General features: G+C 42.7%; 1 protein-coding gene across 2 annotated transcripts in view; it reads right to left on the bottom strand.

The window, feature by feature from the left end:
• Window positions 1–18,085, bottom strand: part of LOC132101487 (synaptotagmin-7-like) — a 125,535-nt gene that overhangs the window by 36,250 nt on the left and 71,200 nt on the right. For both annotated transcript variants that reach the window (XM_059506500.1, XM_059506508.1), the window contains exon 6: window positions 6,557–6,676. In XM_059506500.1, coding sequence (XP_059362483.1) covers window positions 6,557–6,676 — 120 coding nt within the window. The remainder of the gene's footprint in view (window positions 1–6,556; window positions 6,677–18,085) is intronic.

Raw genomic sequence — 18,085 nt, 5'->3', positions numbered from 1 at the left:
TTTTATATTTTATATCACTTTTTATATCTTTATGATGGTTTTTAACATTTTATAATTTAATAATAATAATTAGAAGAAGAAGAAATGTTATTATTATTGCTAGTAGTAATATCGTTAGAATTATTATTAGAAAGTATTATTTATGACTTTTTGTGGAAATTTGCATCTTAAAACAACCTCATATTCCCAAGTTTTCCCTGATCATGGCAGATTGTGGGAATGGACCTTGACTGAGCATAAGGGATGAAAATGATTATAAATTGGGAGCAGATGGACAGAGTAAAATTCCCGGGTGGGTGGGGAATGAAACTTCCTGGACTAAGATGGAAAAATCTGTCCTGTTGTAGGCCTCTACACTCCAGTTTAACAAGTATGAAGAGGAGAGACTGGGACCTCCTGGGAGTGTCTGATTATAAAGTGCTGTGTGTCTGTTTGTGTGGGTTGATGTGTGTTTAAAGAGTCAAGACTTATTCTCCTGGCAGCAGCCAGAATGGTGTGTGTGTGTGTGTGTGTGTGTGTGTGTGTGTGCATGATACGTGTCTCAGCTAGACAGAGGAGTTGCGTGTTTTTAGTTGGGACTACACTCTCTTATAATGAGCACACCCCTACTGTGATCCGACAGCTCGCTGAAACACAGATCACACACACATACAAAGAGAGAGAGAGGACTACCAGAGTGAATATGTGATGAAAGCAAAAAAGTTCAAAATGACAACCCAAATAAGCCCGATGAGGATAAAAAAAAAAAAAAAAAAAAAAAAGAGATTACTGCCAAAAATAATTCTTAAATAATGCTTAAAATTAATTCACCCTCTGGCCATCCAAAATGTAGATGAGTTTGTTTCTTCATCAGAACAGATTTAGAGATATTTAGCTTTACATCACTTGCTCACCAATGGATGGGTGTCGTCAGAATGTGAGTCCAAACAGCTGATAAAAACAACACAATAATCCACAAGTAATCCACACAAAACAAATCCATCATTAAGGATTTCAAACAATTGATTCCAAGTAAAATTCCAGTTCTCTATACATAATATTCAGCGCTTGCAATATTTCAAAATCCCTCGTAGCCCTTGATAGCCTGAAATAAATGTAACTAGCCCAAATTAAAAAAAGACAAATTGTTATATAGAACATGTATAGGAGTTAAAAAATCTATCAAAAATATTTTCAAAACACAAATATCAACATATATGAAGGAAGGAATTTTATTTTATTTTTATTTTACCCCTCCTTGAACTGCCACCTTAACGTGGTGGAGGGGTTTGAGTACCCGAATGACCCTAGGAGCTATGTTGTCCGGGGCTATATGCCCCTGGTAGGGTCTCCCAAGGCAAACAGGTCCTAGGCGACGGGTCAGACTAAGAGCGGTTCAAAACCCCTTATGAGAAGAATAAATCAAAGGACCGTGACGTCGCCCGGTATGGCGCAGCCGGGGCCCCACCCTGGAGCCAGGCCCGGGGTTGGGGCTCGTATGCGAGCGCCTGGTGGCCGGGCCTCCCCCCACGGGGTCCGGCCGGGCTCAGCCCGAAGGAGCGACGTGGGGCCGCCTTCCCGTGGGCTCACCACCTACAGGAGGGACCGTAAGGGGCCGGTGCTTAGACAATCGGGTGGCAGTCGAAGGCGGGGGCCTCGACAGCCCGATCCCTGGACACGGAAACTAGCTCTAGGGACGTGGAACGTCACCTCACTGGCGGGGAAGGAGCCCGAGATTGTGCGTGAGGTAGAGAGGTTCCGACTAGCGATAGTTGGACTCACCTCTACGCACAGCTTGGGCTCTGGTACCACACTCCTCGAGAGAGGATGGACTCTTCACCACTCTGGAGTTGCCCATGGTGAGAGGCGGCGGGCTGGTGTGGGTTTGCTTATAGCCCCCCAGCTCAGCTGCCATGTGTTGGAGTTTACCCCGGTGAACGAGAGGGTCGCTTCCCTGCGCCTTCGGGTCGGGGATAGGTCTCTCACTGTCGTTTGTGCCTACGGGCCGAACGGCAATGCAGAGTACCCAGCCTTCTTGGAGTCTCTGGGAGTCTGGGAGGGGTGCTGGAAAGTGCTCCGACTGGGGACTCCGTCGTTTTACTGGGGGACTTCAACGCCCACGTGGGCAACGACAGTGACACCTGGAGGGGCGTGATTGGGAGGAACGGCCCCCCTGATCTGAACCCGAGCGGTGTTCAGTTATTGGACTTCTGTGCTAGTTACAGCTTGTCCATAACGAACACCATGTTCAAGCATAAGGGTGTCCATCAGTACACGTGGCACCAGGACACCCTAGGCCGTAGGTCGATGATCGACTTTGTGGTCGTTTCATCCAACCTCCGGCCGTATGTCTTGGACACTCGGGTGAAGAGAGGGGCGGAGCTGTCAACCGATCACCACCTGGTGGTGAGTTGGATCCGATGGCGGGGGAGGAAGCTGGACAGACTCGGCAGACCCAAACATACTGTGAGGGTCTGCTGGGAACGTTTGGCCGAGTCTCCTGTCAGAGAGATCTTCAACTCCCACCTCCGGCAGAGCTTCGACTGGATCCCGAGGGAGGCTGGAGATATTGAGTCCGAGTGGACCATGTTCTCCACCTCCATTGTCGAAGCGGCCGCTCGGAGCTGTGGCCGTAAGGTTTCCGGTGCCTGTCGAGGTGGCAATCCCCGAACCCGGTGGTGGACACCGGAAGTAAGGGATGCCGTCAAGCTGAAGAAGGAGTCCTATCGGGCCTGGTTGGCTTGTGGGACTCCAGAGGAAGCTGACAGGTACCGGCAGGCCAAGCGGACTACAGCCCGGGTGGTTGTGGAGGCAAAAACTCGGGCCTGGGAGGAGTTCGGTGAGGCCATGGAGAAGGACTATCGGTCAGCCTCGAAGAGATTCTGGCAAACCGTCCGGCACCTCAGGAGAGGGAAGCAGTGCCCTACCAACGCTGTTTACAGTAGAGGTGGGGAGCTGTTGACCTCAACTGGGGATGTCGTTGGACGGTGGAAGGAATACTTCGAGGATCTCCTCAATCCCGGTGTCACGTCTTCCATTGAGGAAGCAGAGGCTGAGGGCTCAGATGTGGACTCGTCCATAACCCAAGCTGAAGTCACCGAGGTAGTCAAGAAACTCCTCGGTGGCAAGGCACCGGGGGTGGATGAGATCCGCCCTGAGTACCTCAAGTCTCTGGATGTTGTGGGGCTGTCTTGGCTGACACGCCTCTGCAGCATCGCGTGGCAGTCGGGGACGGTGCCTCTGGGATGGCAGACCGGGGTGGTGGTCCCTCTTTTTAAGAAGGGGGACCGGAGGGTGTGTTCCAACTACAGGGGGATCACACTTCTCAGCCTCCCTGGGAAAGTCTATGCCAGGGTACTGGAGAGGAGAATCCGGCCGATAGTAGAACCTCGGATTCAGGAGGAACAGTGTGGTTTTCGTCCAGGCCGTGGAACACTGGACCAGCTCTATACCCTCTACAGGGTGCTGGAGGGTTCATGGGAGTATGCCCAACCAGTCCACATGTGCTTTGTGGAAGGCATTCGACTGTGTCCCTCGCGGCGGCCTGTGGAGGGTTCTCCGGGGTCCCTTTGCTAAGGGCTATCCGGTCCCTGTACGAACGGAGCAGGAGCTTGGTTCGTATTGCCAGCTGTAAGCCAGACTTGTTCCCGGTGCGTGTTGGACTCCGGCAGGGCTGCCCTTTGTCGCCGGTTCTGTTCATGATTTTTATGGACAGAATTTCTAGGCGCAGCCAGGGGCCGGAGGGGGTCAGGTTTGGTGACAACACGATTTCGTCTCTGCTCTTTGCGGATGATGTTGTCGTGTTGGCCTCATCAGGCCAGGACCTTCAGCATGCACTGGGACGGTTTGCAGCCGAGTGTGAAGCGGCTGGGATGAGAATCAGCACCTCCAAATCCGAGGCCATGGTCCTCAGTCGGAAAAGGGTGGCTTGCCCACTTCAGGTTGGTGGAGAGTTCCTGCCTCAAGTGGAGGAGTTTAAGTATCTTGGGGTCTTGTTCACGAGTGAGGGAAGGATGGAACGGGAGATTGACAGACGGATCGGTGCAGCTTCTGCAGTAATGCGGTCGATGTACCGGTCTGTCGTGGTGAAGAAAGAGCTGAGCCGCAAGGCGAAGCTCTCGATTTACCGGTCAATCTACGTTCCTACTCTCACCTATGGTCATGAGCTTTGGGTCATGACCGAAAGGACAAGATCCCGGATACAGGCGGCCGAAATGTGCTTTCTCCGCAGGGTGGCTGGGCGATCCCTTAGAGAGGGTGAGAAGCTCAGTCACCCGGGAGGAGCTCAGAGTAGAGCCGCTGCTCCTCCACATCGAGAGGGGTCAGCTGAGGTGGCTCGGGCATCTGTTCCGGATGCCTCCTGGACGCCTTCCCGGGAAGGTGTTCCGGGCACATCCCACTGGGAGGAGACCCCGGGGGAGACCTAGGACACGCTGGAGAGACTATGTCTCCCGGCTGGCCTGGGAACGCCTCGGTGTCCCCCCAGAAGAGCTGGAGGAAGTGTCTAGGGAGAGGGAAGTCTGGGGTTCTCTGCTTAGACTGCTGCCCCCGCGACCCGGCCCCGGATAAGCGGTAGAAGATGGATGGATGGATGGATGGAATTTTATTTTAGTATTTATTTTTTGCTTAAAAGGATAGTTCACCCAAAAATGAAAATTCTATCATCGTTTACTCACCCTCAAGTTGTTCCAAACCTGTATGAGTTTCTTTGTTCTGCTGAACACAAAGAAAGATATTTGGAAGAATGTTTGTAATCAAACAGATCTCGATCCCCATTGACTTCCATAGTAGGAAAAAATATACTATGGTAGTCAATGGGGACCGAGATCTGTTTGATTACAAACATTCTTCCAAATATCTTCCTTTGTGTTCAGCAGAACAAAGAAACTCATACAGGTTTGGAACAACTTGAGGGTGAGTAAACGATGATAGAATTTTCATTTTTGGGTGAACTATCCCTTTAAGGCTTTCTATGACCATTTTTGGGACCTGCACAAATAATAATACACATCAAATTTCAGCCTTTAAAGCATTTTTAAGGAAAGGAATGATATTATTATATAATTTTTTACATATAAATATATATTTTATTGTCTTAATTGCTTAAAGTTTTCAGTAGGTATATTAGCTTCTTTCATATTTACAACTCTACGCGTTTCCTGCGTAAAAAAACATGGGTTGATATTCGCATTGGTCAGGACCGAATATGGATTACTAAACATGCAAATTCATTCTCTGCCAGCAGGAGGTGCTTTTGGGATGGCAGAAATAAAGCGGTTTCCCCGGTAACGGCAGTAGACAAAGTAGCACTGCACTCTTAACTAATTTCTAATAGGCAATAAAGATGAAAAAAAAAATTAATTGAAACTTTTCCCTTCAGAGAAACATTCATATAAAAACACTTTGAAACGTGCAACACGCATATTTATTCAATGAAATCATAGCATTAATCGTCACATTATCGCGATTCTTAACTTTCCATCGCCGAATGTAAGACTTTTCTTATACTATTTAAGGTATTTATACCATTTAAGGTATTTTATGGCTTTACATTTTATAAAACTAAATTGAGAACCCATGGGAACCCTGTTTTCAAGCCTGTCAGGCAAGGCAGTGATATATTTTGGTAACCCAACTGGAGGACACAATGGTCCTGGGATGTCAGGCTAGAGATTTTTTTGTTTATTACAAACACGTAGCCTTTTTGCTTAAGAAGCAGTTAACCGATGGACTGGAGTGGTGTGGATTAATTGTGGATTATTGTGATGTTTTTATCAGCTGTTTGGACTCTCATTCTGACCGCACCCATTCACTGAGGATCCACTGGTGAGCAAGTGATGCAATGCTACATTTCTCCAAATCCGATCTGATGAAGAAACAAACTCATTGACATATTGGAAAGCTGGATATCTTCATTTTTTTGGTAAACTATTCCTCTAAGACAAAGTCAAACGTTGCGAGCAGAGGAAGTTACCTCACTGGTATGACTCAGTGACACTGTGATTGATAATCAGGTACGATACACAAGGACGACCATTGATTTTGTGATAAGCTTGTGTGGATGGAGTACTTCATTAGCCAAAAAACCGACATCGTACTTCAGGACTTGCCAATGACTAACTGTTGATTGGTCACCTCACACTTCCTGTGGACTAACCAAAAGCTGCAGCAGACGACACAAATATAAGTCCTTTACACACTCTTAAAAGCCCTTGAAAAAAGAATAGTCAACTGTAAAACATCCACTATAATAAAATGAAATACTTGTCATCTGTAAAGCCTGATAAATTAGATGATCTCCCAATAATATGTCCTATTAAGATGATATTTAAGTGCTTAGTTTTGTGATCAAAGATTTATAGTTAAAAACATAAAATGCAATGAAATACCATGATGACTGAGAAAGGAACAAATAAATGCTCCTCACAAACCCGATGATCATATTCGATACTCACATTTTAACGTTTGTTCAAAAAATTATGCATGGATGATCAAGGAAACCTAAGATGCTATGTATCTGCTTATTTAAGTATACAGTATATGGAAATGAAACTGTCTGTTTTAAACCAGCCATCACCTTTTGTCAGCGGGAGGTGTTTCCTTGTCGGCTGGTGTCTCCTGTAGATCTGGAAGGTCGGCGAAGTCATCTTGTTCGACCAATCCGATCGCGAGGGACAGTACTACCATCTTCCCCTCTCTGTCACAAAACACAGAATCAAACAAGTGGTGAGCAGAAGTCATCATGAACCAGAAAAGGAAGTCAAAACGAGCTCGGATGTTGACTTGACAAAGTCTGGTCTGCAAGCTGAAGAAAATAAAAGTTTAAAAAGGCCTCAAGCTTGAAAGTACAGATAGACAGAAGGAATTACGGTTTCTAAAAGTAAAATAAAAATAAAAAATAAAGAAGATCGTCCAATAACAGTATCTTGGCAAGTTTGGGAGCTTTTTTTTTGAAAGAAATGAATACTTTTATTCAGCAAGGATGCATTAAATTGATAAAAGGTGACAAATAAGACATTTCTAATGTTACAAAAGATTTCTATTTCACATGCTGCCCTTCTTATCGAATCTCGAAAAAATATTGAACAGTGCACCTGTTTTCATCAACAAATAGTAGCGTAAATTAGTTCTGTCTAGTATTATGGCTTGAGACAGAGTTGATGATTAAATTAAGTGCATTTAAGAATACCACCATGTATCTATTTTATTGCAGGAAAGAAAACATTACACATGTAACAGCAATTAAAGGAAATGGAGAGCAAATAGAGAACTCCAGTAAGATGCAAATGCATATAACAAAGGGCATGATCTACATATCTTCTCCTAAACAATCTGTGGAGAGACATTTGAGATAAAGTTGACACTTAAATAAAACATAACTCTGAACTCCGAAAGAGCAACCTCTGAGCAATACATTATCCTCCAGTTCTCTAACTACAAATGTTCCCCTTTCTTTCAGACTCCATTAATCCACACTGATTTTATAACGATTTACACTCATAAAGGAATCAGCAGACTTGCATGTAAAACATGCCTTGCTGTGGGCTACGACAGAATCAGTGTTACACAAGGAGCGCATTAAGCACACACATATTCATTTATCGATTACGGTGAGTCTAAAACATCACCCTTACAAGGGCTGTAAATGGCCTTCACAAGAGCCATCAGCACACATTCACAGCAGGGTCCTAAAGGGAGATTCATTCACAGCGTAGACAAGATGTCTGATTTCATCTCCAGATAGTGGCAGGTCAAACACAGGAGCAGTCAGGGCCGGGAGCTTCATTTTAAAGGACTGATTGACCACTGCACACAAAATGCTATCGGCAAACTAAACTTAAATAGAAACAAAGGGCAAAGCTGCCAAAAATGTATATTAATATAACAAAAAAAAAACTTTTAATATAAATGTACCAGTGTCATGTTGCATTTTTAAAGTTTATTTTACATAGTTTTATTAATTTTTTTTTTTTTTTTGCAACAATTTGTTGAAATATTTTTGTTACAATAAATACAGAAAACCCTGAAAAAACTTTGTATGTATTGGTATGCATTTCATGTTTCAAATGTATTTAATTTTTTTGTAACTTTTTAATATATTTTTCAATTTCTATTTTAACACATTTTAAATAAATACTGTCTGTTGCAATATAAAACGGGTTTTTTTAAACTAACATTTACTATTTTTATTTTTCCAGTCTATCTATTTTGTTGCAAAATAAAACATGAAAAAACCTTGCAAATGTATTTTTTGCAACCATTTCTTTGAAATAATTGTCATTGTCATATAAGATAAAAATAAAAAAAATTATAAATTGTTTTATAAAAATGATTTAGCAATCATTGCTATGGTAATTGTTATAAAACAATAATATTATTTTTTTTGCAAAACAAAAGAAAAGATGCATTAGACGCACTGAAAGATGCATTAAAAACATAAAAAAAAAACTTTGCAAGTGCTTTTTAAAAAATACATTGGTATTATTTTTTTCCATGAATACATTTATTTATTATTTATAAAAAAAATTTATATGAATGGGACACTTTGTTTATATTCACAGAATCTGCCTGTTTATCATTCATTTGTTATTGTGTGCATTCAAATCAATAAAGTTCATCACTGCTATAGTACACTAGAGTAAAACCTGAGCACTCATAAGGCCAGAGCTTCACGACTAAAGCACTACAACACAAATCACTCACGTCCCCTGAGCAGGCAGCAGCTTAATTGCCTGTCAGACAATCATGCTATCAGGGAATTAGAGCTGGAGCCGGTTACAGTTGCACAATCCTGTAAAGTGAAAGATTATTGCCAGTGTACTAAAGAATATTAACTGCGCTGGAGATTAAATTTAAACTTGTTGCACATAAATATCTATTGAATTTGGACCAGTCAAGAGTTTGGACACATCCACCCAATCTTGTTTTTTTTACTATTTTCAACAGTTAAGGATCATAGCCATCAAAAAAAATTGAAGTATAGGAATCATAAAGAGACCAAGAATTAAAACTCTCTTATTTTTGCGTTTCGTATTTGGATATTCACTTTGGATATTCATTTAACAAAATTAATTAGGTGTATCCTGGAAAACAGCATTCAATGAGTTACCATTAATTGGCTTTTTTCCTTTAATAGCTGGTCCATTTAATTATAAATAAATAAAAATAAATAAAATCAAATAAAAATGCCCAAAAAAAATATTTTACAAATAACAATTTAAATAAATAAAGAATAAAAATAAATGAAACAATAAAAAAATGCAAAATATAAACTAAATATAAATAAAATAACAAAACAATAAACAAACATAGATAATAAATAACAAAAACAAAACAAACAAATAAATAAACAGCTGTTAGATCAAATGTTTTTCCTTTTCATTTTCAAAATGCACTCAAGTGTGTCCGAACGTATAACTTGTAGTGTAAACAAACAGGACGGTTAAAAAGTCTCTCTTTTGAAGATGTTGGCTGAAAGGTAGAGCACAAATTGTGCTCTTCACTGTTCCTTCAACAAAAATGTCAGAAAACTTAAAACAGAACAAAAAATGGCAAGTGTTTTATGACTAAATAGAAATCATACTTGGTTCCTCAGACCTGGTATTAAGAGTCTCTTTCTCTCTCTCTTTACTACTCCATGACAGTTAATCATGGTAGTAATGATGGTGAGGACAGGAGATCAATGCTGTGTGTATAGTTGATCTGCCAGCAGACAACACATACTGACTTCTAAACCATTGACCACACACACACACACACACACACACACACACACACACACACACACACACACACACACACACACACACAATACCTATAGGGATCGTATACTGCTAAACGACCTTGGTACAGATACACTCTCAAATAGGCTTGTGTGTAAGATTGCAGATGCACAAACACACACAGACCTGAACTGTAAACACTGAGAGTTGATAGAAAATCAGTTACTTCTTTGTCCGGTCTTTCACTCCTTTCTCTTTTGTCTGACAGGAGGGGTGTTAAAATCACTGAATGGGTTTCATGAAAAATGCTGGATGTTTAATTTGGCCATAGTTGTTAAGACCTGAATTTCTGGGTTTTGCATTTGATCAGCTCTTCTGACAATTCAGTGTTTACTGCACCACTATTCAATACTGGCAAATATGTTATATTTGATTTACACAGTCTGAACTGAATGTGATGAGAGAGAAAAACTGAGTGCGAAAAAATAATACCAAGGAACAACAGGTCTTTCTATTTGCTGGCTGCATGTGAAAACAAACAATGCGATCAGTGTAGTCTGATTCTTGAACAAACAACTTATAAGTTGTCAGTTTCAATCAGTCAAACAAATTACTTGTTGAATCTGTCACAGTAGTTACTGAATTAACATCCAACTCACTCACTGACTGTATGTTTGTTTGATATTATGCAGGTAAAGGTGAAGTGTGTCATTTCTGCACCAGTAGCATCACCAAACACAAAGGCAAAAATAATGACTGGTTTCAAACAGGTTTCAAAAACACCCCATCGTCCGCCATCTTAAAAAAAAAATTTAAACTGTAAATAAATACTCATTTGGTTTATTAATTAATTAGCATATCATGTATATTTAATTAAATAAACAATAAACTAATTATCAATTTTAAGTTAACATCTACAACATTTGATTTATATCTTAAGTTCTATGTTATATTATATGCTCTTATTGTAAAGCACTTGGATAGATGTGGATAAACACTCATCGACTATGTAAAGAGGTTCCCTCCTCTACATCGCAGATTGAAATCGGTGTTCACTTAAAGATAAAGATAGACACAGTTGAATAATCCACGTCCTCGGGCTCCTCTTCTACCCCACGGTGTACAGGTGACAGATGTAGAGCCATGAAGAATACGCTCAAACCAAACAGATGGGCAAACAGAAAGAGAGAGACAGAAGGGTGCAGAGAGAGACGGGACGCAATCAGGCATGAGTAAGTGACGAAGCACAGTGAGATACAAAGAGCCCAGGCAGACATGAGGATGCAATAGTGCATAAGAGAAGTCATGAATCAAACATGAGAAAGTGGCAAAGCATAAAGAAACAACAGTGCATGATCAGATGAGACATTGCCCTGATCAAAAGACACACATGTGGTGTTTTTTGGATGCTGGTGTCTCCATCAGGCTTAACCATGGCAAGGGAGACATTTAAGCAACAGCTTTGGCTGTAAGGGGCACACCAGCGAAACCGTCCTCTAAATCCACACTGGTCTTTTCAGCAGAGTGAAAACAGTTAGATGCAGCGATATGATGTTATATACACGAATATTACAAGGATTCGTTTGAGGGCAAATACATCAATCACATTCAGAATTCATTTGAAATGGAGAATTTACTATGGAAGCATTAATAAAGTGACTGGTATAAAAACCCACAGTTCAACAGAAAGACTTGAAGATCACGGCAGAAAACTACAGTAAAGATGGTGAATATTCACACATGCAGCACTACCTGTTGAGCTTTGAAAAAAAGAACTATTTATAGTCTTGCTATACAGTATTTGTGCCTCAGATATTAAATGACATTAAACACTTTTACAAATAAAATACTGATATGATACATGATATGATACAATGCAATAATTTTTTTAAATATATATACATATATATATATATTGTGACGCATGGCCCGAGCTCTCATCAGCGTCGCCCTGGAAACAGAGCAGACGCACCTGCACCTGCTCATTACGGGCTGAGCGGTCACACCTGCAGCCCATCAGAAGCGGGCTTTATAAGCAGCGTCGTCGAACACAGAGGTGAGAGATGTCTCCAGAAGACTCAGCTAACAATTCTCTGTGTTTTCCCTCCAGACAGCAGCGTGTGACCGCCAGCCCGCTAAAGACACGGACCTCACGGACCCACACAGCACTGCGCACCAAACAACGGCTTGTTTTCTCACATCCCCTTCCTGTTTCCCCAGGTGGCACTCCTCCCCCAACGATGGAGGATCTGTTAAAGCACCTCACCGAGGTGAGCATCCGCCAGCAACAGATTATGGAGCACATGGCCTCCCGACAAGGGGAAACGGAACGAGAGCTCGCCGCCCTCCGCATGGCGGCCGCACCGCGAACTCCCCTACCTGACCCCCGAGCCCAGGCTACCCAACTCATCCCAAAGATGACGGCCCATGATGACGTCTAAACATTTCTTCAGATGTTCGAGGCGATCGCCATCCGGGAGGCGTGGCCTAGGGACGAGTGGGCGCGGATCGTGGTGCCGTTGCTGACAGGAGAAGCACAACGGGCGTACTTCATGCTTACCCCCGAGCAGAGCGGCTCTTACGAAGAATTAAAAAAGGACATCTTGGGGCGTGTTGCTAGCATGTTTCTAGTATGTTGCTAGCATGTTACTAGAATGTTCCTAGCATGATTAGCATGTTGCTAGCATGTTACTAACATGATTAGCATGTGACTAGCATGTCTCTAGCATGATTAGCATGTTGCTAGCATGTTTCGGCCAACAATTCCACGACTGGTCCTATAACCCACGGCGGCCTGCCCTTGCGGGATTGGCCGGGATTCGACCACCTCTTCGCCTCCGCGAGCCAGCCTGTCAGCCCCACTGGGAACCGCCCCCCAACCAGACGACCACGAAGCCCCGACGGCGTCCCGTGCTGCTGGCCTCGGACAGCCCCAGAGAGGGTGAGTCTGCACCGGAGATTCCATCATTGAGGTGCCCTTCAAGCGGATCGGAATGGACCTAGTGGGGCCACTGCCAAAGTCCGCCCGGGGACACGAACACATCCTGGTCATCCTGGACTACGCCACCCGCTACCCTGAGGCCATCCCACTCTGCAAAGCCACTGCTTAAGCCATCGCCCAGGAGCTTTTCCTATTGAGTATTCGGGTTGGCCTACCATCCCAGATACTGACTGAACAGGGCACCCCCTTCATGTCCCGGGTGATGGCTGACCTCTGCAAACTCCTCCAAATAAAACAGCTCTGCACCACCGTATACCACCCGCAGACGGACGGCCTGGTCGAACGCTTCAACCAGACCCTGAAGCAAATGCTACGGCAGGTGGCTGCTGAGGACAAGCGCGACAGGGACAAGATGCTGCCCTACGTCCTCTTCGGCATCCGGGAAGTACCCCTCCTGGTTCACACCTTTCGAGCTCCTTTTCGGCAGACAGCCCCGCGGCCTGCTTGATGTCGCCCGGGAAGCCTGGGAACAGCAGCCGGCCGTCCACCACTCCACCATCGAGCACGCCGGGAGATGCGGGAGAGGATTGACAGAGTCATGCCCATCATTCGGGAGCACCTTGCCAAAGCCGAGCAGGCCCAGCAACGACATTACAACAGGGTGGCCCAACCACTGGAGTTTCAGCCAGGAGACCACGTTATGGTCCTAGTTCCCACTGCCGCCTGTAAATTCTTGGCCAAATTCTTGGCAGGGACCCTATACCGTGACGGAAAGGATCGGCCCAGTCACTTACCGGGTCCGGCAGCCCGGACAACGCAGAGAGGACCAACTGTACCACGTGAACCTTCTGAAGTGCTGGGTCGGGACCGGGCCCCAGCTTTTAGCCCTTGCTCAGTGACCTCCCGTGGCTGTGGACATGGACCCCCACCTCTCGGCCGCCCAAAAGTCGGAGCTGCAACACCTGGTCAGTCAGTTCACCGATGTGTTCTCTCCCCAGCCAGGGTGGACCCACGTACTCAAACACGATATCCGCACAGCACAATATCAGGGCCCCCGACTTCAATCGGCCCTTTTTTTTCTCGATTTTTTTCCCTCCAGACAGCAGCGTGTGACTGCCAGCCCGCTAAAGACACGGCCCTAACAGACCCACACAGCACTGCGCACCAAAGGAGGAAGAGCAGACTGAGCACTGAGCACCGGAAACCCCTCACGTTGGCTACTTTTCCCTGCACCACCTCAATAAAATCCACCCTTCGGGGAACTTACCTTGACCCTCGTGCCGTGTGCTTCTTCACCCCGTCTCAATATATATATATATATATATATATATATATATATATATTAGCCAAAATAAATGTATAATATATGCACCCTCTCTCTGTCACCCTCTTAGAATTTAATAATTAATACAATCGTATTTTATTTAATATAAACTAGATAGTAAAGTTTGTGGTCAAACTTTAAGTTGGCTTGAAAAAGCCTGGCCAGAAAGTTTGACATTTTTAGAAAGTTTGAAAAGTTTAAAAAGATTTAAAAGTTTGAAAAGTTAAGAAGTTTAAAAAAGAAAGTGATTAACATATTGTTAGCATTAAAAGCAGGTGACTACCATGTCATTAGCATGATTAGCAAAGTTGCTAGCATGTTGCTAGCATGATTAGCAAGTGACTTGTATGTTACTAGCATGTTTGTAGCATGATTAGCAAGTGACTAACATGTCGCTAGCATGATTAGCATTTTGCTAACATGTTTTCTAGCATGATTAGCATGTCGCTACCATGTTTCTATCATGATTAGCATTCGGCTAGCATGTCTCTAGCATGATTAGCAAGTTGCTAGCATGTTTCTAGTATGTTGCTATCATGTTACTAGCATGTTCCTAGCATGATTAGCATGTTGCTACCATGTTTCTAGCATGATGAACATGTTGCTACCATGTTTCTAGCATTTTTCTAGCATTATTAGCAAGTGACTAGCATTTCGCTAGCATGTTTGTAGCATGATTAGTAAGTGACTAACATGTTGTTAGCATGTTACTAGAATATTCCTAGCATGTTTAGCATTTTGCTAGCATGTTTCTAACATGTTTAGCATGTCGCTAGCATTTTGCTAGCATGATTAGCATGTTGTTAGCATGTTTCTAGCATGATTAGCATGTGGCTAGCATGTCTCTAGCATGATTAGCATGTTGCCAGCTTGTTTCTAGCATTTTTCTAGCATGATTAGCATGTTGTTAGCATGTTCCTATCATGATTAGCATGTTGCTAGCATGTTCCTAGCATGATTAGCATGTTGCTAGCATGTTTCTAGCATGATTAGCATGTTCCTAGCATTGTCGCTAGCACGTTGCTAGCATGATTAGCATATTGCTATCAATATGCTAATTTCTAGCATGATTAGCATGTCTGTAGCATGTAGCTAGCATAAGTAGCAAGTGATTCGCATGCTGTTAGCATGACTAGCATGTCTCTAGCATGTTGCTAGCATGACTAGCATGTCTGTAGCATGTTTTTAGCATGATTAACAAAGTGACTAGCATTTTGTTAGCATGATTAGCAAGTGACTAGCATGTTTCTAGCATGACTAGCATGACTAGCAAGTGACTAGCAAGTGACTAGCATGTTTCTAAGCTAATCCAGGTAAAAACAGTTGATTCAGTTAAGCCAAGTTCAGACTGCACGATTTTCAAAGTAGTCGGGTCACTGGTCTTTTCACACTGCATGACTATCTTGGCCAGCATTCAGTCACTGCTCTGTTCACACTGCACGATGGATCGGCAACAGAAGGTTTCCACTGCATGACTTTACAATAGGAAGAATCGCCGACAGCTCTGTCTGGCACGCAAACTATGTTTCACAACCAAACACACGCGAGATGTGACAAGGAAACAACGCGATATCACACGTGTAAGACCGGAGTTTTCACGTGAGACTGGGATAGCTCAGATGAAACGTCAAACAGACACGGGTGCTCCTGCTAAATTTATACTAATTTATCTTCCATTTCATGGGTCTAAATAGACCGAGAAGAAAGCCTTTTTCTGAAATGAAGCCATACTTGCTGATATTGTGGTCTATAACTCCTCCCCGAACTCCCCGCTGCTCTGTATCTTGCTCTCTCATTGGCTGTCGGTCATTGCCGATGTAGTTTTCAGTCAGAACACTTTTCAGACAGCATGATTTTGAATCGCCGACAGGTCCAGATATTTAGCATGCCAAATATCTCACGGGCATTGGCGACTCATCTGCGATTCTCTCAGATCGCGTCTTTGCTCATCCACACTGCGTGATTGTCACTCGCGTGAACGAGCTCAGATTTGTCTGTGATTTTGGGCATTTGTCGGCGATTTCTCAAAACATGTCGGAGAGCCAAAAACTGGGCTAAAATCGTGCAGTCTGAACCGGGCTTTAGAAACCAGCTAAGACCAGCATGACAGTGGCCAAAACTACTTTAAAACCATGTTTAAAGCATGCTTCTAACCTGATTATCAAGTTACTAACATGTTGTTAACATGTTTCTATGATAATCTAGCTAAAACCAGTTAATTCAGTAAAGAAAACCAGCTAAGACCAGCTAAGGCCAGCGTGACAGTGGCCAAAACCACTTTAAACCATGTTAGAAGTATGTTTCTAGTCTGATTAGCAAGTTACTAGCATGTTGTTAACATTTTTCTATTCTAATCCAGCTAAAACTAGTTGATTCAGTAAAGAAAATCAGCTAAAACCAGCTAAGACCACCTAAGGCCAGGGTGGCAGTGGTGAAAACCACATTAAAACCATGTTAAAAGCATGTTTCTAGCCTGATTAGTGAATAACAAGCATGTTGTTTTCATTTTTCTATACTAAACCAGCTAAAACCAGTTGATTCAGTAAAGAAAACCAGCTAAAACCAGCTAAGACCACACAAGGCCAGCGTGACAGTGGCTAAAACCACTTTAAACCATGTTAGAAGTATGTTTCTAGTCTGATTAACAAGTAACTAGCATGTTATTAACATTTTTCTATACTAAACCAGCTAAACCCAGTTTATTCAGTAAAGAAAACCTGCTAAAACCAGCTAAGACCACATAAGGCCAGCATGACAGTGGCCAAAACCACTTTAAAACCATGTTAAAGGCATGTTTCTAGCCTGATTAGTGAGTAACTAGCATGTTGTTAGCATGTTTCTATGCTAATCCTGCCAAAACCAGCTAAAACCAGTGGATTCAGTAAAAACCAGCTAAAACCCAGCTAAGACCAGTGTGAGAGTGGTCAAAACCACTTAAAAACCAGCTTGGGAGACTAGCCAAAACAACTGATCAGTTTAGGCTGGTTTTAGCTGTATTCTCAGTAGAGAGTTTTTAAGGTTTGCTATGGTAGTAGACAGCTTAAATACATTATAAGTCTTATTTTGTAAAAGTTTGTACCCCCTCAATGAAAGTCTATTTGATTTAAGGTGGTTTTGGTAGTCTGGTTTACAAAAACCATAAGCCGGATCAGTTAGAAAAGATATAGCAACCCGAGTCAGACCAGTCTGAAGGTCTGACCCAAGTTTGGTGGTTCTAGCTTGAAAGCTCTAGGAGGAGATAGTGTTTAAAATTTGGCTCAGAAGAATAATAATAAGATTACATAGTAGATCAGTAAATTGTTGTTTTCAAGCCACCTTAATTATGCAAAATACAGTTTCAAAGGGGATAAAATATATGCACCCTATCTCTCAACTCTCAAACCTGACTTCTGTATAATTTTAATCTTATGATTAATATAACCTTATTTGAATTCGTATTAAAATAACTTACATAATTCATGCCAAATATAGTGTCATAGAGGGTGAAATATTAGCACCCTCTCTCAACCCCTAACTTTTTTTTTAAAAGCCCAACTTTAATTTTATTATTAATATAATCTTATTTAAATTCGTAATATGCAAAATTATGCGAAACATAGTTTCACAGTAGGGTAAAATCTATGCACCCTCTCTTTCTCTCTTTACCCTTTTCTTTCTTTCTTGAAAGCTAAACTTCAGCTTCCATCATAGGTCTATTATATATAATATGGCTTATAATATGGATTATCAAAATAGTCAATCAGTACAGAACCAAAAAATCCCAGTAACCACCTGTTTACAGCCCTGAATCCAGGTCAATACAGTCTTGAGGTCAACACGCGGAGCACATGCATGAAATAAAATCAACTAATCAATTTGTAGGATGAGCCTCTAAAAACATCATAACAGTTGTAGGAGCAAAACAGCATCATGGGGAAGTGCACTTAGACTGACTAAATAAACGCATTACAGCTTAAAGGGGAAGTGTGTAACTTCATACATTCTCCAGTCCCAATTGGGTTCGCAGAGAACACTTTTGTAGCTCAGTTTGTTTGTGCAACTTCAGACTGCTTTGAAACTCTTGTTAAAATTGCATTTCCATTTGATGCTACTAGTGGCTCTAAAATGACAGGCTTCACC

Source organism: Carassius carassius, chromosome 2 (genome assembly GCF_963082965.1).
Source record: "Carassius carassius chromosome 2, fCarCar2.1, whole genome shotgun sequence".
Classification (NCBI taxonomy): domain Eukaryota; kingdom Metazoa; phylum Chordata; class Actinopteri; order Cypriniformes; family Cyprinidae; genus Carassius; species Carassius carassius.
The sequence above is the reverse complement of the archived record's forward strand: the minus strand, read 5'-3'. Positions and strand labels throughout refer to the sequence as shown.